Below are 26,886 nucleotides of genomic sequence, written 5' to 3'. Positions count from 1 at the left end.
AACATGATGATGCATGTCAGGATGCTAAAGCCGCTGAAGGAGTTTCTCAGAGTGTATTTTGATCCCCTGCTGATTTTGTACGTTTGACCACTGACAAAGAAATGATCTTCTATAATTTTAATGGTAGGTTTATTTGAACAGTGAGAGACAGAACAACAACAACAACAACAGCAAAAAAAAAAAAAAAAAAAAAAAAAAATCCAGAAAAACACATTTCAAAAATGTTATAAATTGATTTGCATTTTAATGAGTGAAAGTATCTGACCCAATCGCAAAAAATGACTTAGTATTTGGTGGCAAAACCCTTGTTGGCAATCAGAGGTCAGATGTTTCTTGTAGCTGGCCATCAGGTTTGCACACATCTCAGGATTTTGTCCCACTCCTCTTTGCAGATCCTCTCCAAGTCATTAAGGTTTCAAGGCTGACATTTGGCAACTCGAACCTTCAGCTCCCTCCACAGATTTTCTATGTGATTAAGGTCTGGAGACTGGCTAGGCCCCTCCAGGACCTTAATGTGCTTCTTCTTGAGCCACTTCTTGTTGCCTTGGCCATGTGTTTTGGGTCATTGTCATGCCGATAATGTTTTCACGTCCATGTTTGACGGTGGAGATGGTGTTCTTGGGGTCATAGGCAGCATTCCTCCACCTCCAAACATGGCGAGTTGAGTTGATGCCAAAGAGCTTGATTTTGGTCTCATCTGACCACAACACTTTCACCCAGTTCTCCACTGAATCATTCAGCTGTTCACTGGCAAACTTCAGACAGGCCTGTACATGTGCTTTCTTGAGGAGGGGGACCTTGCGGGTGCTGCAGGATTTCAGTCCTTCACGGTGTAGTGTGTTACCAATTAGTCTTTTTGGTGACTATGGTCCCTGCTGCCTTGAGATCACTAACAAGATCAGGTGTAGTTCTGGGCTGATTCCTCACAGTTCTCATGATCATTGAAACTCCACGAGGTGAGATCTTGCATGGAGCCTCAGACCGAGGGAGACTGTCAATTATTTCTTGTTTCTTCCATTTGCGAATAATCGCACCAACTGCTTCTGTGAACAGGGGTCTTTTATACAGGTAACAAGCTGAGATCAGGAGCACTCCCTTTAAGAGAGCGCCTCTAATCTCAGCTCAGCACCTTTATAAAAGACACCTGGGAGCCAGAAATCTTGCTGATTGATAGGGGGATCAAATATATATTTCACTCATTAAAATGCAAATCAACTTTTTTGAAATGCGTTTTTCTGCATTTTGTTGTTATTATGTCTCTCACTGTTAAAATAAACCTACCATTACAATGATAGACTGATCATTTCTTTGCCAGTGGGCATACATACAAAATCAGCAGGGGATCAAATAATTTTCCCCCAACTGTATATCCAATGCCACCTGTAAGCTCTGTCAATAGCTGTGGTCATCGGTAGTTTATTTTCTGAGTTGTGTTGCAGTAAAAATAACAACAGGCAGTGCCAGTAGCTCACAGAGTGCCACCATTTCACGTCATAATGGCCCCCCATAGTCCAAAATATGTATAAAACGATGTGGATTTTTGAATTAATGTAACTTTCATGGGTTGTCTACTACATATTTCAGTAAGAGACATAATTTACGTTATATTAAGACATACAAGTCTTAATACCTGGGTTTCCCTTTAAAAATGAACTGTCTTTGACAGCAGGTGGCACTTAGAGAAAACCACAAATACCAAAGTATTTACCAAAGTACACATTAGCGCTGCGCAACTTTCAATTTCAGACACCTACTTATCAGGGAGATGAAATGAAGTATTTACAGTATACACAATCTTTCAAAAAGCCATTCTGATTTTTTGGTACTGTTTAATCAAATAACATCAAATACAACAGTACAGAGTCAACAGAGCTATATGGATCCACTGCTATTTACTGTCGCAAAATGGTCTATTCGTGAGTGCCTCCAAGTCACAGTTTTATATAACAGCATGGCTTCTGTGCATGCAAATCTTATTGGTTAGCCAGCCTCATTCGCAGTTTGATGGAAAAGAGATTACAACACCTCACTGTAAAAGAATCAGTTGCATTGACAGCATGCAAATGCTTGTGTCGGTCCAAACAGACGGAATAACAGCCGTTGGTTCAAAATGTTTATCACACCGAATTTTTACAGTGAACATTCGTTGTAGTGTGAACAGGCCTTTAGAAGGTTAAGGGAAAGAAAGAAAAATAGCAAACATGAAAGACAGCCAGCAAAGGTACTGAGCATTAGATGGTGAGACACGTCCTGCTTTACGATGACAGCGAGAACTGCTTGCATGTGCCAAACTTGGCATGTAGACGATAAATCTGAATATGAGCAGGTTTGATGTACATTGAAGACATCCTTCCAAAGTTTAAAAATAACCTGAACCAGCTGCTGTTGAGAATAGGTGTTGGCGGCATTAGCTGCTGGCCAATGAAGGCTGTTGGCGGCAAACCAGCCTGGCGATGTCGACCTGTACCATTGCACAAAGAGCCTAGCACACATTATTACGCTACACGCGCTGGCATCCCTCAACTCTAATGCTGACGGAGATGCGGAAGAGGCCGGCAGGGTCACGCAGAGAGGAATGTAAAAGGCACCGTGCAGAATTCATGCAGGAATAATCCAGGCTGGATGTGACTGGCAAAATGTCCTGCTTATCAGCAGCCTTTGGAGAAAAGCGAACAGGTTTAAAGTCAATAATTCAAGGCTAGTAAACAGATTAAACTTTAAGCCGTCATACAACCGAGAGAGTATTTTCCCACAGACCTGGTCTTTCTGACAGGTCAGGGAGGGTTTGGGCTACTCCTCTGGCAGGTGCCTAGAGAGCCCGTGCACGCCGCTCATTGTTTAAAAGGATGTGAGAGCTCATCTGAGAATCAGTCAGGCCTTTCTAACAAAGACTCTGCACATTTATCATCCTGTTTGTGGGGAAAGTCCACCTGACAGTTCGTTGAGACCGACCAGGTGAACATGTGGCATGAGTTGTAGAAAGAGATGCTTTTGGATGTGTAAAACTACAACTGGCATCCTGGAGTGTTTGTGATGGATGAGAGGAGCGATTAGAAAGCCTGGAGAATGGGTAATTTGTGATGTATGTGTGGTGGGACGGGCCTGTTGCTGATCACAGAGAAGAGAGGGGTAGCTCTCTGCTAGAATTAGCCTCCTATCCAGCTATCCACTGCTCCACTGATTAACCCAATCAACCCGAACTGGAGTGCACACACACTCACACACACTCACACACACACTCACACACACACACACCTTAAGTCCAATCAAACAGAAATGAGACGGAAGCTAATCAGTGTCATCCAGGATAATGAGACACTCTGTAATTAACCAACTACCATAGAAAACACGCTAATTTCTCATTTGGCTTCCTGCTTTAAGATGTTTATTGGCTGAACACAGATGGGAGAGACCTGCATTAGTGCCACCGGAAAGTCACGAGCGTCTAGACACTAAGGATGATGGGATACCTCGGCACCAGCGATTACTTCAGCTTTATAGGTTATTACTCTGCTTGTTCACGACACGTGACAGTTTATCATGTTATGAGCCACTTACATCATTGGAAGTGTCTCATTTGTATAAAAGATGGCGTGAGCCCTGCAAACACAGTCGACCGAGCAGCCAAAATGTCAGCGAATCAGGTTATATCGGTGTTGCCAAAGCGACAGAGACGGGAAGAGCGAGAGAATGATCTCTTTAATGCAGAAAGCCATGATAGTCTTTCCTTAGCAAAAGTAATGGGACATCTTAGATAGAGCAGATGCTGTGCGCAGAATACAAATGGCCCATTTTCCTCCCTCCCTCATATCACTCGGAGAGACATCATCACGTTCGCATTGCCAAGACTCCATCCCTGTGGCTTTGTTTACTAAAGCGCAAAAAGTCCCTGTTTTAGCCGAGCTACGCTTTCCACCACTCCCACATCCCAGCTGCGACGCTTCATTAGGCCAAGAAATTAAAATCAGAGCTCGCCGGCGGGAAGACACCAGACGAGGTGCCATTACATCAATAGGTGCCACTGACAGATGATATGAAAGTGCGACGTCTAATGAACTGCCATCTTTATGACACTCCGGGAGAAAAAAAAGGAAGAGCGAAAGCTTCATCGCTAGTCGCATTACGGGGAACGCATGCCATTCCTCCCTGCGTGTGAAACAGAATCTACAACAGACGGCCTCTTCATTAGCCTCCCTAGAGGAGAGAAGCACAATTTGTAATGAAATGTGGTACAAGAATCAGGAGACGGGCGTGTCAGATCAGAGGTGTTGGTGGCAGAAAAGGTGGGAAGGGTACAGGCTGTTATTACAGCATGCACTGTTTACGTCTGAAGAGAAAAGACTAGACACGTGCACCTGTGAGAGTGCCCAGAACTGAAGGTCACCTGCAGGCAGTGATTAATTTGTAAATAATGAGAGCTGCAGCAAGGATCTGCCAGGTTGGGGGTTGGTGGTTGAAAAGTGTCTTTAGCACCATTTTGACACTTCATGAGAGCATACATACATAGTATATATAGCTTGCAGTGGACAAAGCTTTGTTGATAAGCCATCTAGCTGGTGTTGCAATGCATTAAAGGGACACAAATGTAGCATCTGGACCAATCAGACACACTGTTATATATATATATATATAGATATATATATATATATATATATATATATATATATATATATATACATACATATATTTATATATTTATATTTATATATTTATATATATATATATATATATATATATATATATATATAGTCACACCCCTGTGGACTGTTTTGTGGTTTTTCCCCATGTATGCCCTTATTTGGTCTTTCCTGTTCTGTCTTTAATTATTACGTCACTGTTTAATCGATTACACCTGTCTTCGTCTGATTAGTCTGTGTATATAAGTTTGGTTGTGTTCACTGTTTGGTTGTCGGTTCTTGTAAGTCACTTTGTTTTGTCTTTCAAAGTCTGTATTGTCTCCGAGTCTTTTGCGTGCGTGTGGAATCCCTGCTGTACCTGTTCGTTCCTGTTCCTTTTGTGGATCGTTTAATAAATGTGCATGTTCTGGACCTCCTCATCATTACTCCTCACTCCCCGCACACCACGACGTGACATGTATATATAAACATAAACTACACTTCTGAACAGTAGTGTGTTAAAGGGATAGTTTACCCAAAATTTAAAATTCTTTCATCATTAATTCCCTTCATGTTGTTCCAAACCTGTATGACTTGACTTATTTTCTTCTGTGGCATACAAAAGAATACAAATAATGTTTTAACACTAACCCCACTGACTTTCATTGTAGGGACTAAAAAAACAAAACAAAACAAATGAAACAAAAACAAAACAAAAAACAGACATTTTTCAAAATGTTACATAGGAGAAAGAAATTCATACAGGTTTAAATGAAGGCGTGTAAAGGATTAAAGATTTTTCATTTGTTAGTGAACAGTTCCTGTACCGTATTACATTATTAATATTGATAAAATTGCTTATATTTATTTTTCAATAAGGCCCTTTTCATCATTTAAAAGCTTCAAGCCACCTGCTTACAGATAAAAAAAGAGATTGTGAAGTTCTGTAATATTTAATTGAATATACAAAATAATAAATAAACAAATAAATGAATAAAATTAACAATTTTGTTGTCTTTGTCAGTGATTACTGTGACTCTGTCAATAGACATTATGTATTACAAAGACAAGAGAGATATATATTCAATATTCATTTCACCTGTTCCAGCACTGCTCTAGTGAGAAATCATTAGTATCGACAATATTTTAACCCATTACAGGATATTCTTCAGAGTTAAGTACTGCAAATCACAAACAACTAAGATTCAAGAGAAGACGTCTCAACGCCAGGACAAACTGTCAAAACAGAGAACTACCATAATTATCCTTAACAAGTCAAATAAAGTCAGATAAAGGTATTTTCAGAGGCATGTTTTGACATGAGATGTGGGTGGTGAACCATATGGTTTGCTTATGATAGTAATCATTGGACCCTTAATCTGTCCAGGTCATAGCATAAATGTCTTTCAGAGATGTATGAGGTTTGACAAACTGAAACAGGTGCTGCAACCTACTGCAGTCGTGCCAGTTCGGCTTGTCGAAAAGACACCTTCACTGACTAAACAAAGATAAAATGGATGGCAAAAGTTGTCCCTTGACAGTCTAGCAATTGTGAATGTTAAAGCACAGAACATTAGCAGGAGTCATGTAAGGAAAGAGCTAATGATTCGGCCTGAGCAGTGCCCTCTGAGGATTTCTCCAGAGTTATTTCAGATGACATTAAACAGAAAGGACACAACTAGCATTTCATAAAAAATGTCAGAAGGTTAAAATCCAGATCTATCAGGCTTTGCAGTGCATGTATATTGCAGTAGCTTCATGTGGCACGATGCACCGTTAACCACAGCTGTACCTTAAACTCTCACAAACACACAAAGCCCTAGCAACCACCCAGAACTGCAAAAACACCATACCATCTGCCTAGTAACCATAGGGGATGTTTAAAACTTTGGAAATCTAGAAGAATTCAAGAATCCAATTGTGCACAAATCTATGGAGTTTTCTGTCGAGTTCTGTGCACTGGAAGCAACTGCTCATCAGATAAAACTTCTATTTTGGCTAATTTCTGATAAAGCTTTCAGCTGCCAATAAGAGCACAGCCCTCTCAGCTGCCATTAGCACATTTGACCATATTCAAATCTGCGCACTTTCCCCCCTTAATCAGTTTAGATAATGGTAAAAACTATTCAAAATTCTGTGTGGGTCAACGAACTCCTCATGAGTGGCAGCATACAAGCTGAACAGGTGGTGCTGTGACACGAGGGGAGCAGGACGGTATGAGTACTGACAGAATCACCAGCTGCCTGAGCGAGAGACTAAATGAAGGCCTCGTGCCTTGTATGGGCTAAGCAGATAATGGCCAATCTAACCTCCTCAGGAGACGTCTCTACACGGACGTTTGGGAAACGTAGTCCTCAGTAGCTTTGCCCACAGGACACTTACTTCTGATAATTTAGAGGTGTCACGATAAAGCGAAATAGCCACATCCACACTTACAATGATCAAGTGTTAAACAAGCTGCTTGGAGACTGACGCTTTCAGGTGATTTCAAACTCATGAGATACATAGTCAATGAGACAAGCAAATATCCAGACAGAGACACCCACACAGGACAGGCAGAATTCGAAGACTGATCCGTGATGGTGAGTGTAAATATTATTTATACTCCTCTGGGGAAAAAAAGAAAGAAATAAATGGCCTGACACACTCAGCTGATGCTGCCAAGCTGGAAACAAAGTTGCTATTACAGAGTACATGAAAATGAAATGAATAAGTGTGAGACGCCCCGGGCTGAGAGAGAGAGCAGCTCAGCCAATGAAGGCGTCCATCCCTCCCTCCTTCCCCAGTGCACTTCCTCACGACTCCGTTGAAATTCAATACACACGTACACAGACGCTCACTTCCACCACCTCAGACAATCTATTGCTTTGCTCTCCATCATTTCCTCCCCATCTCTCTTTCTTTCTCTGGCCATGTTTTATGGATGCCGCTTTGCTGCATTGCAGCTTAAGGGATAGTTTAATTCTGTGGTGATCCCAAAGTCCTTCCTCTCTCATTCTTTCAGAGCCCCGGAAATCATGTCTACAATTCAGGCAATCATTTAAATCCTGGGAGGGGTGAAAAGAGTACAGGTGTAAATGAAATGCAAACATCGGGAAACAGATGTCTGATTGTCAAAACGATTCGCTACGAAACACAATTTGGGTGTTTTTGAAATTGCTTTCACTTTTTCACCTCACAGCTAAACTTAAAAACATGCTCATGAAAACTTTTCACAGGTAAAATGGTAAAAAACACAAACAGTATTTTAAGGTAAATATTTGGCTAAAAGCCAGTTTACACAAAGGACCAATCAGTTCCAATCCCGTAAGACCTTTGTTCATCTTCGGAAAACAAATGAAGATATTGTCGATGAAATCCAAGAGCTTTCTGACCCTACATGGACAGAAACGTATCTACCACATTGAAGACCTAGAAAGGTAGTAAGAAGATTGCTAAAATAGTCCATGTGACATTGATGGTTCAACCATAATGTTATGAAGTCACAAGAATATTTTTTGTATGCAAAGAAAACAAAAATAATGACTTTTTTCAACAATTTCTTCTCTTCTGCGTCAGTCTCCACCGTGCGTTCACAAGAGCACGGTGACGCAGAAGCCCATTTTCTGTTGTAGATCGTCCATCTCTCTTAGTTCATTTTCTGAATATTCTGGTTCAAATAAGTAAGGCTGGGGAAAAAAATGAAAGCTTGTTCCGATAGTCAGTGTTACCCGGTGTTAAGACGCAACACTGATTTCATCATTTGCCCACCACTGCACCACCCCCACTATCGTTTTGAATTTTTTATAGTAATCATTTAGTTCAGTTACAGAACAGACAGCACAATTATAAACTGAAAGTGACTGCTCAATGCATTGTGCCAAAGAACAGTCGCATCACCTTGCATAGCATAGCATAGATTCGTAGCAGGAGTCCAATTTCGCTTATTACATGAGGAGAGTGAGTTGAGCTGACGAGTGAGGTGAGAAAAGCAAGATGTTGGTGAAAGATTTTGTTTTGAAACAAAATACAAAAGTGCCCATTTTAAAAATATTTTGGATTTTGAAAGGCCTGTTGACTATTGCCGTTTATCTATAAGGTGATTTTGGAAGCTCACTGGAAGAACATTAGTTTCTTGTTTGTTTGGTTCCACCGTGTTTGCTGATTTTCAGTATTTTTTTTATAATTACACTTTGTGGAAGTTATTTGTTATTTTACATTAGGCATCAATGCCCTGTGTCAGCACTAAACACGAGGCATGGACTGACACGGAAAAGAAGAAAGTGTTGAATAAAGTTTTTGTTCTTTGCACACAAAGTATTCTTGTATCTTAAAAAAATTAAGGTTGAACCACTGATGTCACATGGACACATTTTAAACTATGTTCTTACTACCTTTCTAGGGCTGAGTGATATGGCCAAAAAATTGATCAAAATAATTTTTTTTTTCAATATCAGTCGATATCGATAATTATCCCAACAAATGTCACATTTTTATTTCTTTCAAACTTAAAGGGAGATTTTTGCTCCAGTGTGAAGGTTGTAAAAACCAGACGGTTAATTGTGGCTTTAAACTATTCTTCATGGTCAGAACATAACAAACACTTCATGTTTTTTGAATTCTTTTCACTTTTTCCAGCCATTCTTTTTAAAATTTTAATAGAAAAAAAAATAATTAAGCTTTAATGAGTAATATTTTTTCAAATCAAGAAACAGGTTTGTGTTGCTTGATATTATTAATAATAATAAAACATTTTTTTGTCTCTTAGAAATACACATTTGATAGTAGCTCGAGTTAGGATGCAAATGTAGATTTATGTTAACTGTTAAAAACAGTAATATCTGTAAAAATTGTAGCAACCTCATGTTTATATGGTGAAATTTAATTATTCTGACTTGTTTTTTTTTTTTTTTTTTTAATTCATTTTTAACAATTAACCTTTGCTCTTCCATAGTAGCAATACATTTATGATAATAACAGGTAAAATGACAAATACAGCGCCTCAATACCATGGTATTTGTATGAAAACGGTAGTCTAAATACATTTCGTATAAATGCATAAACGCTACAGCTTAATCACAAAAAATACTGTAATTATATCCCATTACTCCTCCTTCAATACATTATTTCATGTCTACATTAATAATATATTAAAATTAGACACAAATACACCCACATTTCTGACACAATACTTCAGTGCAGTTAGTGCTACTACAGTAAATCTACGTTAAATGATGGCAATTTGTAGATTAAACAGCCTTTTGACTGTATCGTTGCGCACAGTTTTTCTCCTGTTTGTCAGCGCTGTTTCATCTGGCTATAAACCGAGTCATTTGAACCGAATTCAAGTGCTTCACACTGGATCTCACAGAGCTGTTTAGTGACCGAGACTCATCAGCGAGTGAACGCATCTGCTCTAGTAAGCTCGTGCCGTGCTGCCGTTTGAACTTTGAGACTTTGAGTGGATAACTGGTCCAAGTGGTGCACTTTAAATGACTAGCGCTCTTTCATTCCGCCTTTGCCGCATAAATATTATATCAAACATTTATCGAACTCTTGTTATCGTTTATCGAGAAATTTTATATTGCACGAAAATTATCGTTATCGACACCCAGCCCTACTTTGAATATTTAAGCTGCATTGCTGTCTACGCAGGGTCTGAAAGCTGTCGGATTTCATCAAAAATATCTTAATTTGTGTTCAGAAGATGAACGAAGGTCCTACGGGTTTGGAACGACATGAGGGTGAGTAATTAATGACAGAAATTTCATTTTTGGTGGTTGTTGACCTATTATTAAATAAAGAAAATATTTTAATTTTTAAAATTTAAAAACGTACATACACCACCTTCATTTAAAACAGAAGTGACTTGGAAGTGCCCATTTATACAGCCAGCCAAAAGTGTGTGTGTGTGAGGGTGATGACAATCGCTGTCCCTAATCACTCTAATGAGCGTGATGTTACATGTGTTTACACTGTCAATATTAAGCAGATGAGCTGGAAAGGAAAACAGAGAGAATGAGTTTATTTAGCAGACTATGTGTGTGTGAGCAAGCGTATTTGTGTGATTAGCAGACACACACACCCTCCTCGTCCAAACAAACATGCTTAAAAACAAGAGAAATCCCTGGGCCAATTAAATCATAGACTGCGTTCTTTGACAATAACACAAGCGTGTCTTTTGTTATTCTCTATCTTTTGTCAAGTGTTTGTTTTCTTCTATCTTCTCTTTTCAATACACCATGTGTGCTGCTATGTCTATATCAGTCACGTTCATTATTTGGCAGCACTGAATAAACTCTTTCAAACCAGAGTAGCTTGTTGTTTTCTGAACTCTAAAGAGAATGGAAGGAGATAGGACCGAGCAGAAAAGAAAAGAAAGACCAATAATGGACAGAGAGAATGTGATGGACAGATGTGAAAATAATGAAAAAGTCAAAGTTTTCTTTCCTTTCACTATATCTGATGGTGAAGACTAGCGCCCGTGGCAGGCAGACAAAAGCTGACACGTGTTCCCAACCCTTTACATTCTTGCCCTCTCCTAGTCTCCGTCCATCGTTGTTCCCTTTCTCTCTGGTCCCAAAGCCTGTGACAGGCGGACTCTGTGTGTGTGTGTGTGTGCGAGGGGAGAGATAACCGCTGCCTTCCACTGTGAGGCTGACATTCAGTAAGAGCATGAGCTGCCAGACCACAGCAGTCCTTCACACAATGAGCTCTAAATAACTATATGCCACTGTTATTATAGGCTTTTATTGCAATTTATTATCATTATTTGAATCTTCATATATTCAGTGGATGATATATGCTATGAATACAAGAAGATTTCCTGAATGACCCTTATGGGATCCATTGTTTGGAAGAACGATCAATCCATCAATGTCAGGCAATCTATAAATCCACTGAAAATTTAGTGCCGGGTTAAAGTACTGTTGTCTTTTATATAAAAAACAAAATATACAACGCAACCAGTGTAGTCCAAATCACAAATGAATGACTCCTACACTGTGTCGTAACTACACGTGATGCGACAATATTCCAGCGACAAGCAATTTGGGTGTCCACACCAGCAGCGACATGACAGAATCAATCAAATACCACAATCAAAAGCATGTGTGGGCAGGCTTTTTCTGGAAGTGCACTGCACTCGCAATGAAATATATGCATTTATAATCTAATTCATAAACATTACATCTTTTTAAGATTATTAAAATGTACATACTGAGTGACTGATACCTGATCTTATTGGTTCGCATTGAGTTTGCAGTTTTAACATTTTTGCTTTAATTTATTTTCAAGATTGCAGGTAAACTATCTGTTGTTACTTTCAGCATGGCTATAAGGTCATGCAAAATTACACTCTAAATCGCATTAGACACATTCAAAAGGGTCACTGGATGCAAAATTCACTTTTACATGTTGTTTGAACATAAATGTGTGTTGGCAGTGCATGTACACAACCACCCTATAATGATAAAAATCCACCCAGTGGTATTTTTTTAATCCCCCAAAATAATATCCCCTTTTCAAATCAGGCCATTCTCTGATTCTTGGCTGTGTGACATCACACAGACCCAGGCCGCTCCCATGATAGCTCATTGACACTGCAGTCTTACCTTAGGCCCACCCTGAGTGAGCTGTAACAGTCTGACCGTCATTGTGTCAACTACAGACAAGAATGGCTCCTAAGCGATTGAGGTGTTTTGTTGTTGGATGTAATAATGAACTTATCAGTCGCCATTTACTCCCGACATCTGAGCCGCTGAAGACACAGTGGATTATTTCGTTTTTGAAGAAAATACGCCCCAGATCATTCATGATCCAGCAAAATCGAGCAAATCATTCATGATCCAGCTTCACCTTCAGACGTAGTGAATATAAGGGTTTTTAATTAATTTTTGCAAATCACCTTTCCTAATAACGTGCTAGTTAGCAAGTTTAGCGGCTAAAGTAAACAGTCTTATGAGAGCTGCTCGTCACCTCACAGAAGAGTGGGGCGGGGTGAGCAGAGCTCATTAGCATTTAAAGAGACATTCAACAAAATGGGTTGCTGTGAACAGAGCTGATTTTGACAAGGTAAAAAGGGTGTAATTTTACACTACCATTGAGAAATTTTAACCAAAGTATGTGAGACTTCTCATTAAGACCTTTAAGAATCATATCAACTTGTGGAAAATAAGCATCCGATGACCCCTTTAACTTTGAATAAAGCATATAATCATTACCTGAGAATATCACTGTCATATAGTTTATATGTTGTTGTTCCAGCCGCAACGTCGGAAATAGAAACAGTTTCTATAATATAAATGTCCAGTGTCAGTGGACATTTATAACACTGTCGTGGCTGTTTCCTTTAACATGGAAAAGATACCTTTTTTCACATGTTGCAGCATCGCGTCACGTGTAGTTAGGACATGGTGCTATGAACTGGCACTTTAAAGTGAATCAGTAGCATATGTAGGGCCCTATGAAATCCGTTTTATTTTTTCCCCAAATTTCATTTTATTTTTCCCAAATCACATTTTTTCCATGCACATATATATATATATACACACACACACATATACACACACATATACATATATACACACACATCAAAAAGTATGTCTAATTAATTGAAATCATGAAACTTCCATTTTAATGATTTCATTACATTTTAATAATTAACAGCATCTCTAAACAGAAATAATGTAGTGTGTATTTAGATTTTTCTGGCAAATACATTTTGGCAAATAATTTTCTGGTAAATATTACTTAAAGAATAATGTTTTAATAATAATTGTATTAGTAGTAATAGTACTATCATTACATTAAGTAATATATTTCTGTCACTGTTTCTTCAAATTAAACCGAACTTTTAATTTTACTGAGTTGCTGTGAAGACCTTTAAGTTCTTGTTTGTATTTCATATGACAATAGTTTTTCTCAAAGGAAACAGTAAAATGCTCATGAAGTGACTCTCAAAGCCATTCTAGAGGTTATGTTTACGCATTATGAACTTGTACATTGAGGCGGCAGATATGTTTAGAAAACAAAAGCGTGCATCTGCACCATTCATTCACACAGACAAGCAGAACATGCAGGATTCATATTTAAATAGCATTTTTGCGTCTAAATATTTACAGTCACTAGTCCATATTGCGTTTTGATGTAAGTGTACTGAGCTACTTTTGATTTATTCATCCGAAATTTGACAAATTTGACAAAAATTCCACTTTATGACTGGATTCCGTCCGTGTTTTCTGCATTGCAGAAATCATAGGGCCCTACATATGGTGCGGCCGGTATTGCTCAATTCCTGCAATGAATGGCTCTTAGAGTTTGGGTAGTACATTTTAAAATATTTTAAAATTTATATTTTATTCCTGTGATGACAAAGCTCTAGTTTTCAGTGTCACATGATCCTTCAGAAATCATTCTAATATGCTGATTTGATTTTCAAGAGACACTTCTTATTATTATCAGTGTTGAAGACAGTTGTGTTCCTTATTTTTCAGGATTCTTTGTAGAAGAATGGAAATTTACTTAAAACAAATCTATAAATGTCTTTACTGTCACTTCTGATCAATTACATCCTTAAGTAAAAGTATTAATTTATAAAAAAATAAAAAAAAAATAATCTTACTGAGCCGTAACTTTTGAACAGTGATGTAGCCAAGCGAATCTGAATCAAATTAACTTGAATCAAATCGAGAGCTTGTGAATCTAATTAAATCAGGAAATCTGAATGAATGCCCAGCCTTACCATTGATCCATCTCTCAAATCTATCCATTAGTTTTAGAAGCAACAGTGACAAAATGTTTAAAATACTCCTGTCACTGTCCTCACAGCAGCTCTGAGAGCTCACTGACTCTGCAGATGCAAACGGATGAAAGGATGGGATGGAAAAGTGTGACAGAGTAATAACGGAGGGCTTGTGTACCTCTGTCCCTCCAGACTTGGCCAGGTAAATTGCACTTCTATCACACGATTTATCCATGCAGACTGGCAACAGGTGATCCTGGGAGCCGTCTCCGTCTAAGGAAAAACAGAAAGAGGGATAGTGAGTGAGTGAGGAGGTAAAATGAGGTCTATGATTTACTAATGCATCTTTTCATTTGGTTCGTAATGCTCCAGAATCCTGCATATGGAGATAACATCATGGGATCTGGAGCATGTGTAATGAAGTGTGTAGCAGCCTGGTGTGTAGCAGTTTGTCCTGGTGTCAGAATCCTGTGCCTGAGTCTTTATTCCTTCATGTTTACCACTTGCATGCTTGAGACAAATACCTACTATTAATATGAAATATTAACAAGTCAGGGAGATGAATAAAATAAATCAATAACAGAAAAAGCAACTCAAAAATAAAGACCGAATAGTGGAAAGACAAGAACTGAAAGCAGAGCAGTGGGGAGAAACGGAAAAGGAGATATGCATTGACATTCATAGCATCTACCACACACCAAATAGCCACGTAGATCAAACCGGCAGCCTGCAGAGAAACAGAGAATTACACGCAAACACACACACACAAGTTTATATTTCTATCATGGTGGGGACTTTCCACTTTCGGATTCCTGTAGTGAAAACTGTAAAACATGAAGTTCGCAATGTCAAGGTCACTGGTTTGATAAAATATAAAGGCCGGTATATCGTGACACAACCATATATGGGCCATTCCACAGAATTATACATTATCAACATTATATCTTTAACAATATTTTAAGTGTAATTTATGAGATTTGTTGTATTTTGAATTAAAATTCTATTTGTAAAAGGCAAAAAGTTGATCATACTGATTTCAAAGTTCAGGATTCATTAGTTTGAATATACACTGAACCAAAAACGATCATAACATTTTAGTTGGTAATTCAGTGTACTTTATTTTTGACAAAACATCCCATGTATTGGTAGTGATAGCATATTCTCAGTGGTGACAGTAATGTTTTGGTACACATATAAAAACTAAATGTTACAGAATAAAAACCAACAAAGTGTGCTTAATTGCAGAAAAAAAGGTGTTCTGTAATGACACACACACACACACACACACACACACACACATATATATATATATATATATATATATATATATATATAAGCTTACTAATATTTTAAATATTATTGTGGATTTCAATAGATAATAAAATGTTAGTAAACATCTAAAATTTTGAATATTTAAATGCTTTTTAAATGTGGTTTTTAGTTGTGGGACAGCAGTTCAGACCAATTCTGTAGAATGCCCATATATACTACACATACAATATCATAAATAAGCCAGCACCAGCAACTTTGGATGACAGTCTAACATAGTAGATGGTGGTATAACACTGGTTGCCATCTGTCAAAAAACTGAAAAAAAGACAATGATGCAGTGTGTAGCTAATACTGCCACACCAAATCATTTCAGAGCAGATGACAGACAAAAGCGAGACACTCTACCCACACCCGAAAAAAGTTAGTTCACCACTGTGGGAGTTAGACAACCCAGACTGCAGGAAGTTACAATAAGCAGTAAGCAATCACAGAAGACACTTATAACACCAACTAACCTGTTCACCCATAATACAATAACAGTGTTATTGTGAATTATTTTGGCCACAATAATCATTAAGTAAAAATCTGATACTGTGATAGCCCTAATATATATATGTGATATATAATATAAAAGTAGATCAGGTATATTTGTAAGAAGTCAAAAACGCATTGTATGGGTCAAAATTATTGATTGTTCTTTTATGCCAAAAATCATTAGTTTATTAAGTAAAGATCATGTTCCATGAAGATATTTTGTAAATTTCCCACTGTAAATATATCAAAACTTATTTTCTGATTAGTAAAATGCATTGCTAAGAATTCATTTGGACAACTTTTCTCAATATTTTGATTTTTTTGCACCCTCAGATTCCAGATTTTCAAATAGTTGTATCTCAGCCAAATATTATTCTATCCTACAAAACCATACATCAATGGAAAGGTTATTTATTCATAGGATGTATAAATCCTTTAAAAAATTTACCCTTATGACCGGTTTTGTGGTCCAGGGTCACAAATTTTACGTGAAAAGAGAGTTAAAACAGAATAAAAGAATAATTCTGACCAGTCTTTAGAAAACAGAAAGAAACAGTAATAAAGTCATCAGTAAATGTTTTTATTGTGTTAAATAATAAATGTATTTAATTAATATGTCTTAACTTATCAACTTATCTCTCACAGCCCTAAAAAAAAAAATTAGCAACATACTAACCTCAAGTTTGAATTAAGACAGTACTTAGTATGTTAAAGGGGTCCTATTATGCTCTTTTACAAAGTCTTGCTTTTGTTTTGGGGGTGTACTAGAACATGCTTTCATGTTTGGTTTGAAAAAAACGCGTTATTTTTAACATAATTTACATTTTTACAATACATTTCTCCCAGCCTGAGACATAAGGCTCGATTAGTTCCGGGTTTAATGAAGGCCCGCCTTCTGAAAAACCAAATGTGTTGTGATTGGTAATCTGTCCCACTGCGTTACTATTGGCGAACAGCTTAGACGGTGTTTCAGTACTGCCACGCCCCTTATCGAAGAAGCAAATTCCGTGTACAACTGTTAGCGCAAGCTAGATTAAAGTGATTCTTACGTTTTAAATATGGATATTTTTCTTACAAAAACACATCGATTCACTACAGGAGGCCTTTATTAACCCCCCGGAGCCGTGTGAGGCACTTTTTATTACGGATGGATGCATATTATTGGACTTGTTTTGGACTGATGAGGAGAAACACCCGTCTATTCTAAAGCTCATCTACTCATCTACACTGTATTATGAATGAATCTCTAACCAGACAATGCACACATCTGCGGAGCGTTACAACTCCAACATGGAAATCTGAGTAGATCGCGGCTTCAGCATGTTTCGCCCCCCCTGTACTGCACACGTCTGCGGCGTGTTACAGCTCTGAAGCGGCTACTCCAGTCAATGCTTGTGTTTATACCCGCCACGTTGTGGCTCGTTGAAGCGGTTCTCTGTGCTGCATCGCTAAAGTTAGGCTAATCCCCCACCTCGTCCGTACCCACCCTCCAACAATTAGAATTTCCATGGGCAGGATTTAATTTGATGATATTCTAAGGAACTGCGTTGTGACATCATTGCATGCAGAAAACAAACGTTGTAGTCCAAAGGAGCCGTTTGTTGTAGTTCTTGAAAAGGGATTTTTTTGAATGAAATATGAAGTGGACTCCTTTTGAAGTGGACTTTGAGATTTATAACTTTGTAGATCTTTTTTTATGCCCAAAGATACACACCACACACTGACTAAAGTTCAAAAAGTGAAAAAGCATAATAGCACCCTTATAAATAAGCCAAAGTTTTGTGCATCGATCCACACAGTGTTACTGACTTAAAGGAATAGTTAACCCAAAAATTTAAATTTTGTCATTTTACTCACCCAGTGCTGGTAATCAATCAGTTAATGGTCCCCATTGACTTCCATAGTATTTCTTTCCATAGTATGGAAGTCGATGGGCACCAACAACCATTTGGTTCTTCAAAATTCTTCAAAATATCTTCTTTTAAGTTCAAGAAAGAAACTTTGGAACAGATTTGGAACGACATCAGTATAATGATGATAAAAATTTCATTTTGAGGTGAACTATTCCTTTAAAGCTGGGGATGTTTGTTCTATACAATATAAGCAAACCCTCATACATACAGTATACCCTTATCACCACCAATCAGAGTAGAGCTGCTTTCCATTCTGGAGATAAAGAATCTGTGCTGCTTTTGTTTTCTGTATTTTTATTCTGTATTCTTCTCTCTCAGTACATCAGCAGTAGGAGAGACTGAATGTGACAGTGTGTGTGTCTGAGTGAGAATCAAAGCATGTGTAAGCGTACGGTAGGAATACGAGCCAGTTGCTTATTGCCACTAATGACTTCAGCTTCCTACTATACAGTACACATGCACATGTCTAGTAGCTGTAGAAAAACACAGCAAAAGCTCTCCATCACACACACACACACACACGCTTATTTATGTCATGATGACTGGGCGTTAAATGCCACATCACATTACATGTGGCACTGACTTCAAGCAAAAGAAAAAAAAAAAAAAAAAAAAATGGAAAAAGAGGACATCTCTGCCATTCGCTACCTTCCTGACAGCGCACTAGTATTGAATATCATTCAGCTAATGAATAATGCATTTGGCTGTCACATGCAAAAAAAGAAAAGAGCAATTACCATCCTGATAGAGCAGATGGAGAATTTTGTCTAACATATGTTGTGCATTCATAATGACAGTCCATGTCAGGACTGACTACATTCTGACAGTGCACATTCATGAATTATAATACTTTTGCACTGTACATGTGTTGGAGTGTGACTCTTACAGTTCTGATCACAGCCTCATTTGCATTCTGAACTGGACTTTAGTGTATCTCTCAACCCATACACCTTTACTGTACTTTTTTTGATGAAATATTTATAATCATAACAACAATAACGTTGTCTACAACTTTAAACTAACTAACAAAATTAATGATGCTGTAAATCATTGATACTGTACAAATTAGTGGTTGTATTACAATGATGTGAAATATTACAATTTAAAATAGCTATTTTCCATTTTAATATATTTTAAAACACAGTTTATTCCTGTGATGCCACAGCTAATTTTTCAACAGCCATTATTCCAGTCTTCAATGTCACATGATCCTTCAGAAATCATTCTAATATGCTGATTTGGTGCTCAGGAACATTTCTGTGATTTTTTTTTTCTTTTTTAGGATTCTTTGATAAATAAAAACAACATTTATTTAAAACAGAATATTTGGTAACAATTAAAATGTCTTTAAAGTAATTTTTGATGCATTTAATCCATCCCCGCTAAATAAAAGTATTAACTTTTTCAAAAAAAAAAAAAAAAAAAAAAAAAAAAAAAAAATCATACTGATCCCAAACGTTTGAATTGGGGACATCACAAGAATAAAAAAAAATTAGAAAAATATATTTTTCTTTACAAAACCAAGTATAGTTGTTTGTTTATCCTGAAAAAAGTGCTGCCAATAAGAATAAATAATGAATAAAAGAGAGAAAAAAAATAATGTTCTGATTTCAAAATGGTCTTTAAAAGCTGTGCAATCAGAGCTCCCATTTTTCTATAGTTTATTACCTTGTGTTACCTCAAACTAAAGAAAGGAAAACAACTTCACCCTTATATTCCAAGTAAAACTAGACAAACAGAATACTTCTAAACTCTGAAATTTCTAATCTGCTCACCTCTACGTACATCAGACCACATTCAGACATCATATTTAATACTAAGTATAGTTTAAATCTGTTAACATATTTACTGACACATTGCTTGAGACTTCCTGATATTATAAATTATCATTGCATTTTATTTGCACATTTCTTAATATTAAGCCCAAAATGTGACTTAATGTCAACATTAATAAGGATTGTTTGATCTTTGAATAATAACTGTCTTTAAATGTAAGACATTTAAAGTGTACCTAAAGTATACTTGCAATAGCTCCACTTTAGCACAATCACATAGTCCCCATGAAATCAAAATTAAAGTTTTTGGCTTTTAGTATGAAAACGTTAGCCTTAAGGCAGAGGTTGCATTAGAGACGGATAGGGTCCGTCATAATCTATAATTACCCGTCACTATAATTTTCATATTTTAATTAGAATAAAACGTTTAATTACTTTTATTTTATTTTTATTTCATTTTTAATCATGAACCTACATGACGACAGCGCAGTGTTTAAAAACAACAAAATACTATAGGGCTGGGTAAATAAAAAAAAAAAAAAAAAAAATTTCTCGATTTTAATAGATTCTCATTTTAGTGAAGCAAAATCAATTTTTAAAAATCACAATCGATCTCTTAGTCTATGCTGTTTTCAGTTGATGAATGGACAGTACATAGTGCGTCTTCCTTCCAAAAAATAGCAGTAGGCTAGGCTTTGTGTTACTTTTGACATAAAACAAAGTCTCGGATTTCAAATTCTGTCCATTTCATTAGGAAATTCAAGCAATAAATACTGTTTTGGTGCTCTTTAATGTGGTGTGATACATCGTTGTAGCTTCTGTGTACTCTCGTCTGTGTGTAATCAAACACGTAGGAAAACACTCCTGACAGTTCCTTTTTGTTCTGGATCCTCTGCTCTGCTGCTACATTTGAGCGTGCTCGCCACCAGCTGCACAGGGGTGGGAATTACAGCTACAATTTTACAATAGATCATCTTAGTGTAATCTGTCAAAACGACAGACCGCCTTCAGATTTTTCCGTCACTAATAAAAATTCTGTCAATGACGGACAATTTTCGATTAACGCGACCTCTGCCATAAGGTTATCTATAAGCAAGTATGCTTCAAAACAACAATAAAATTTGTGTTTACAAGATGTAAGCATTCAAAATTTACGTCTCTCACTTTGGCCAATATGAATCAATGATTTTGATGACATCACCCTGTACTTCTGCTTCTCGTCAGACTTTCTGTCCAATCAAATGCTCTCTAGAATCCAAAGCGACCCGCCCCCTACACTATAAATACACGCTGAAGCTGCGGCTGAGATTAGTCACTTGTTTGCAGTGTTAGTATATTCTGTATGGTGAATGACATGTAGTGCATAATGTAGGCGATAGAGAACAATTCGATTTCGCTTTCGATTGGGGAAAATTCGCTGCTGATTGCATTTCTATGGCTTAAAATCACTTGTTTTTAAACCACAATGCTGAAAGGGGTCATCAGAAGTTGATATGATTCTTTAGGGTCTTAAAGGGTTACTCCAACCCAACAGAAAAGTATGAAAGACATTGTCAAAATAGTCTAAATAGTCAAAATAGTCGGACTATACTTTTCTGGGTCTTGACAGTGGTATTTATATGGCATCAATGGGACAGTCCCAAGCCTCCCGGTTTTCATCCAAAATATCTTAAATTGTGTTCCGAAGATCAACGAATCTTTTACGGGTTTGGAACAACATAATTTTCATTTTGGGGTGGAGTAACCCTTTCATGAAAAGTCTATAATATGCTTTGGTTAAAATTTCTCAATGGTAGTGTAAAAAACACCTTTTTACCTTGCCAAAATCAGCTCTGCAAAAATCATCCTGTACTGGTTGATGCTGGTTTAAATGTTAATGAGCTCTGCTCGCCCCACCCCTCTCTTCTCTCTGTGGAGTGACGAGCCTGTTTATTTTAGCCGCATTTAGCCACGTTTAGCCACAAAACTTGCTAATTAGGAAAGACGATTGCAAAGATTCATAAAAAAAACCCTTATACCCACTTCTGCTGTAAGTGAAGCTGGATCACAAATGATTTGCGCGAACATAGATGGGTATTTGTAGATTGGGAGGCGCATTCCGTTGACAAACAAACTGCATCGTCAGCAGCTCAGATGTCGGGAGTAAATGACGACTACTATGTTCTCTATTACATCCAACAACAGAACACCTCAATTGCTCAGGAGCCATTCTAGTCTACGTCCTTGTTCTGGCATCAAAACAATGGTGATCGGACTGTTATTGCTCATTCAAGGCGGGTCTAAGGTTAGACGGCCGTGTCAATCAACTATAGTGGGAGGGGCCTCTGTCGGTGTGTTGTCACACAGACAAGATGCTGAGAATGGCTTGATTTGAAAAAAGGGGAAATTATTTTTACAGATTAAATAAAAACCACTGGGTGGATTTTTATCATTATAGGGTGGTTGTGTACACACACTGGCAACACACATTTATGTTCAAACAACATGTAAAAGTGCATCCAATGCATCCAATGACCCCTTTAAAAACTCATGCAAACGATACATTTTCATAACCACGTAGCACAGCAGCATCACATGAACCTGTAGCTGGGATAGAAACAATCGAAAAACGTTGAAAATCTCTACCGGCTGACAAATTTCCGCCAGTTAATCGTGTGTACCGGTACATCGCCCACCCTGGCCAGACCTGCTTACTACTAAACAGGATTGCATTTTTCTTTGTTTTTCGAGCAGATTATTTTATGGACAATTTAAACCAGACCGCGAGCCTCTTGCAGTGACTGCTGTAACTGTTTTGCTGGAGTGTTTGGAGCAGAGAGGGATGGCTGGAGAATACTAACGGAGAGAGAGAGAGCCAGAGGAGAGGAGCTGAGAGAAGAAGGTCACTGGGGTGTATCTTTGATCTGCCACTTAGGTGCGGACGAAGAAGAGAGCCGTGCCATAACTGACAGGCAGGAGTGTGATCAGAATAACACCCATTTCAAATCAAACAAGCGGACCCTCCCTTTTCTCCCTCCCTTGCACACATTCTCTGACTCTCTTCCCACCTTCCTCCCACCTCCTCTCACTTCTCGGCACAACATATACCTTTCACCACATACCACGCTCCTTTCATTTCGTTCATTTGAAATGAAGCTTTGAAGCACCTCGCATTCACGATTTCTCTCGCCGTTTCACCGCAGGTCAAATTTAACGTGTATCTCCATTCGCAGGTGCCACAAACCCAATGTTTTTTCTAATTAAGTGCCGATTCAAGCGTTAGCTTTGTAAAGGGAGAACAAAAGCATAAATCAAGGTTGCCGCTTTGATGATCAGTACAATTAAACCATTTAAACCAAGCCCACGTCCCCGAGGGCAAAGCCTTCTGCTGTTTATAGAAAGCGACATGCAGCGGGCCCTGTGCTTTCAGTGCCCACTCAAGCCAGCCGAAGGTTTAATGTCAGGATGTGTCCTTGGCTTCAGAGGAAGCCATTCGCTTCCCATTACCACCCACTTAATGGGAGCAGCGTCGCTATGATTCACCTGTATTGCGCGCGTGTGTGTATGTGTGTGAGGGGGTGAGAATGCTGCCTGAAATAGTGTGTATTTGTCTTCACCCCCAGCGCCCATCCGCTGCCACGCTCTATCCTGTCAAAGACGATCATCATCATGAAGCTGTAGCCTGTTCCTCACACCAAATCATCTCATAATGACTCCACAAGCTCCTACACTCACACACTACTGCAGCTAATTGGTGCTGACAGTTTGATGCCTGTGCACAAGTACTAGACGGTGGTGAAATGCGCATGTGGTAAAGGAAGTTAAAAGCTTTGGAGGGAACCTGAAAACAGGAAAGGAAGATGGAAAAGGACAAAGAGGAGACAGATGTTGATCATTAGGTTTCGGCAAAGATCTTCACAGTCCTGTCTCCAGAACAAGCGTCTGACACTAATCCAATAAAGCCTTTTTCTGTGTGAGTCGCCGTTATTGACTCGGGCACGACCGCACATACATGTAGAATCGGGCTTCTCTAGCATGCACGTCTCTTTCCATCCCCAACATCGTTTATCATCCTAAATCACAGTCTACAGCTCATTCTTTCTCTTTCTCTCTCTATATATCTTTCCACTCACCCAAGCTCTCGCTTTGCATCGCATTCTGTCGCTGTGACATCATTTCTGTGAAGCAGTAAAGGTCACAGACGATGCATCTCAAAGGTTTAAGGTGTCATAATCATAGGGCAGCATACAAAGGCCACGTATGTCTCAACATCCTACTTACCAGGCAAACATCATTGCTCATACACCAGAACACAGTATAACACAGATTTCACCTACAGAAATTAAGTAAGGTTATATTTCAAGATTTCATTTAGAACTGGGAATTAAAACTGAAAGCAAGGAAATTAAATACAGCATTCTTTTGCATTTAAGTGAAATTTTGAATTTGTTTTATCTCTTACATTATTCATTTGTCATCTGCCAATGTCAGATACTAAAAAGCTTCAGCTGCTGTTCACTCTTAATCTAAAAGTTAAGTTTTTAGGCATTATTAATTGTGGTGGCTCTAATACATGTGGTGGCTTGTATTTCCTAAAACTACCCCCCCCCCCCCATTCTCTGCTGATTTGAAGTCTGGAGAAGTTGACGCTAGGTGCCTAAAGTCAGAGCCAGTCTGAAGATTTGAGTTGACAGATTTCATAAAAAATTGTGTAGTGTATGACTGTCACAGACTATGATTTTTTTTTTTAGCTTTAAAGGGCACCTATTATGCAAAACCCACTTTTACATGGTGTTTGGACATAAATGTGTTGGCAGTGTGTGAACACAACCAACCTACAATGACAAAAATCCACCCACTCATTATTTTTTAATCCCCATTAAACCAAATCAGTCTCATTAGACATGCCATTTCAATTCTCTGAGCAATGTGACGTCATACTACACAGGCCTCGCCCACAGCCGCTGACTGACAGTCCTGCATTACCACCAAAGTTTCTGCCCTCAGTAAGTTGTGTTTGGCTGTAAGCTTTCCACCATTTTCTTGAGCAGATGTAATGTCAACAATGTCTCGTAAGCAATCCTGGTGTTCTGTGTTTGGATGTAAGACTGAACATAAGAGTCTGTCCCAGACAGATTTTCTCCCAACATCTGAGCCACTTAATTTTATTTTATTTTTTTTGCAGTGAAAAAGGAGAGAAAGGAAACATCGCATCATAGAGACTTAAATTACGTGATATTAATTTGAACGTCTCCTGCTTAGCTGACAATGTACCAAGTACTTATGATGAGTAGCAATATTGAATATTCGATCGCCAACAGATTTACCAAGCTGTCATTCCAACAGTATATATACAAATTAAAAGTAAAGGGAGAACAAGCCTAAGCTGGATATAGGCTACAGCAGTCTGCTTAATTGGCACAACAGGCAGCTCTCATTTAACACAGACTTTTAAGAAGCAATGGATGTTGCTTCAAGTGATACACCAGGTAAGTGAAATTAAATTACCTTGCTGTATGTGTGTTGTTTTCTTTATGTTTTCTAACTAAAAGCAACCAAAGGCCATTTTAAAGTGGTTAAGCAAATAAAAATAATTGGCGGGGATCCCCAGACCAATACAATTAGTGAGCCACCTCTATTTTAAAACCCACGAGCCGTCACTGGTTGCAAATGCAACGTTCATTATGGCCGCTCTATCGAGGGAAGCCCTGCCCTCTGAGTAAAAGAGCCAATCACTGATCGGTAAAGTCAGCGCATCAATACAGCTGCCATTAGAAGTCCCAGGTGCTATAGAAACAGTCAGCGCTCAGGGCCTGAAAAATAAGCTTTTTTAATGCTATTGGAGCATAAGGAACAACATTTATGAAGCGGTTGTTGTCAGATTTTATTGGTGACTTCAAATATGAAATTTAATCGTAAGCTTGATAAACAGTTTTGTAGAATTTGATGTTTTCCATTCAAAGAGATGAGAGCTGCACTTGCATGCCCGAGAGGCGTTTCAAAGATGGCCGTCGAGTGAAATGACTTGTCTTAAAGGGACTTTGGCTACGCCCACTTCTGAAGACGGGGCAGGAATATGCAGTTCATTTGCATTTTAAGTGTACACCAAAACAGCTCTTTTTTAGACACGCCCCAAAAATGACATTTTCCAGATGGTATAATAAATGATCTGTGGGGTATTTTGAGCTAAAACGTCACAGACACCTTCTGGGTACAGCCAAGACCAATATTACCTATTGTAAAAAATAGGTAATATTGGTAAAATAGGTAGGGGGTCGCACAAGCACTAGTGTTGCATCTAGAATAACTCACAGATGTTGCAGGCTAGATACGTCACGTCCAGTTCAAGACAGCGGTCAAAAACAGTAAATGTAAATCACCAAACATGCAAATGTTCACTTCAAAAAGTATTATTATTATAAAGCACACAAACTTTATTCAAGCCACAGAAAGACAAATGTTGTTCTGAAAGTTGCAGCCTAGCATGAAGTCATTACGTACATTAGCAATAATTTGGGACAAATATAATGTGATTTTATGGAAAACTATGTGAGTGTTTTCATAGGTGCACATTTCTGTGCGAGTTTGTTGTGATCATAACAACTTAACATAACAAGTCCTCAGTTTTTGTGTGTATGATGGCCAGTTTTTCCTCTGTGACTGTTACAAAGTTGGTAAGTGTATGATGCCTAATGTTTAAAAATCTGTTTAGATTTTAAAAGTCATGTAGTGAATTCCAGACTTAAGAAAGTTGTTTTGCTTTCTTCTTGTTATTGTCAGGCCAGCCTATCCAACTTATTTTGCAATGTGGAAGTAAGCTAATCTATTTGAATGTGTGAGACTTGCGACTCATTAGCAGCTATTGGTAAATAACCTGAATTATAATAATCATTTTGAGCGAAACTTTAATGTGACTCGGAAAGAATGAGTCATCTCGGGGAGTGATTCGTTCAGTCATGCATGCACAACATCCTATTAGGTTCTGTACCGGAATTAGTTAGTCTTCGGGTTTTGAGTCATTCGTTAATCTTATGGGGCTGTCACGTGATGAACGAACAACTCAAACCCCAAAAATC

The 26,886-nt window shown here is 38.2% G+C and overlaps 1 protein-coding gene across 1 annotated transcript in view; it reads right to left on the bottom strand.

Annotated features, from left to right (window-relative positions):
* Positions 1 to 26,886, bottom strand: part of itfg1 (integrin alpha FG-GAP repeat containing 1) — a 167,234-nt gene that overhangs the window by 91,335 nt on the left and 49,013 nt on the right. Inside the window, exon 9 of the mRNA XM_051114140.1 lies at positions 14,516 to 14,610. Coding sequence (XP_050970097.1) covers positions 14,516 to 14,610 — 95 coding nt within the window. The remainder of the gene's footprint in view (positions 1 to 14,515; positions 14,611 to 26,886) is intronic.

The sequence above is a fragment of the Labeo rohita genome, chromosome 7 (assembly GCF_022985175.1).
Source record: "Labeo rohita strain BAU-BD-2019 chromosome 7, IGBB_LRoh.1.0, whole genome shotgun sequence".
Lineage (NCBI taxonomy): Eukaryota > Metazoa > Chordata > Actinopteri > Cypriniformes > Cyprinidae > Labeo > Labeo rohita.
The sequence above is the reverse complement of the archived record's forward strand: the minus strand, read 5'-3'. Positions and strand labels throughout refer to the sequence as shown.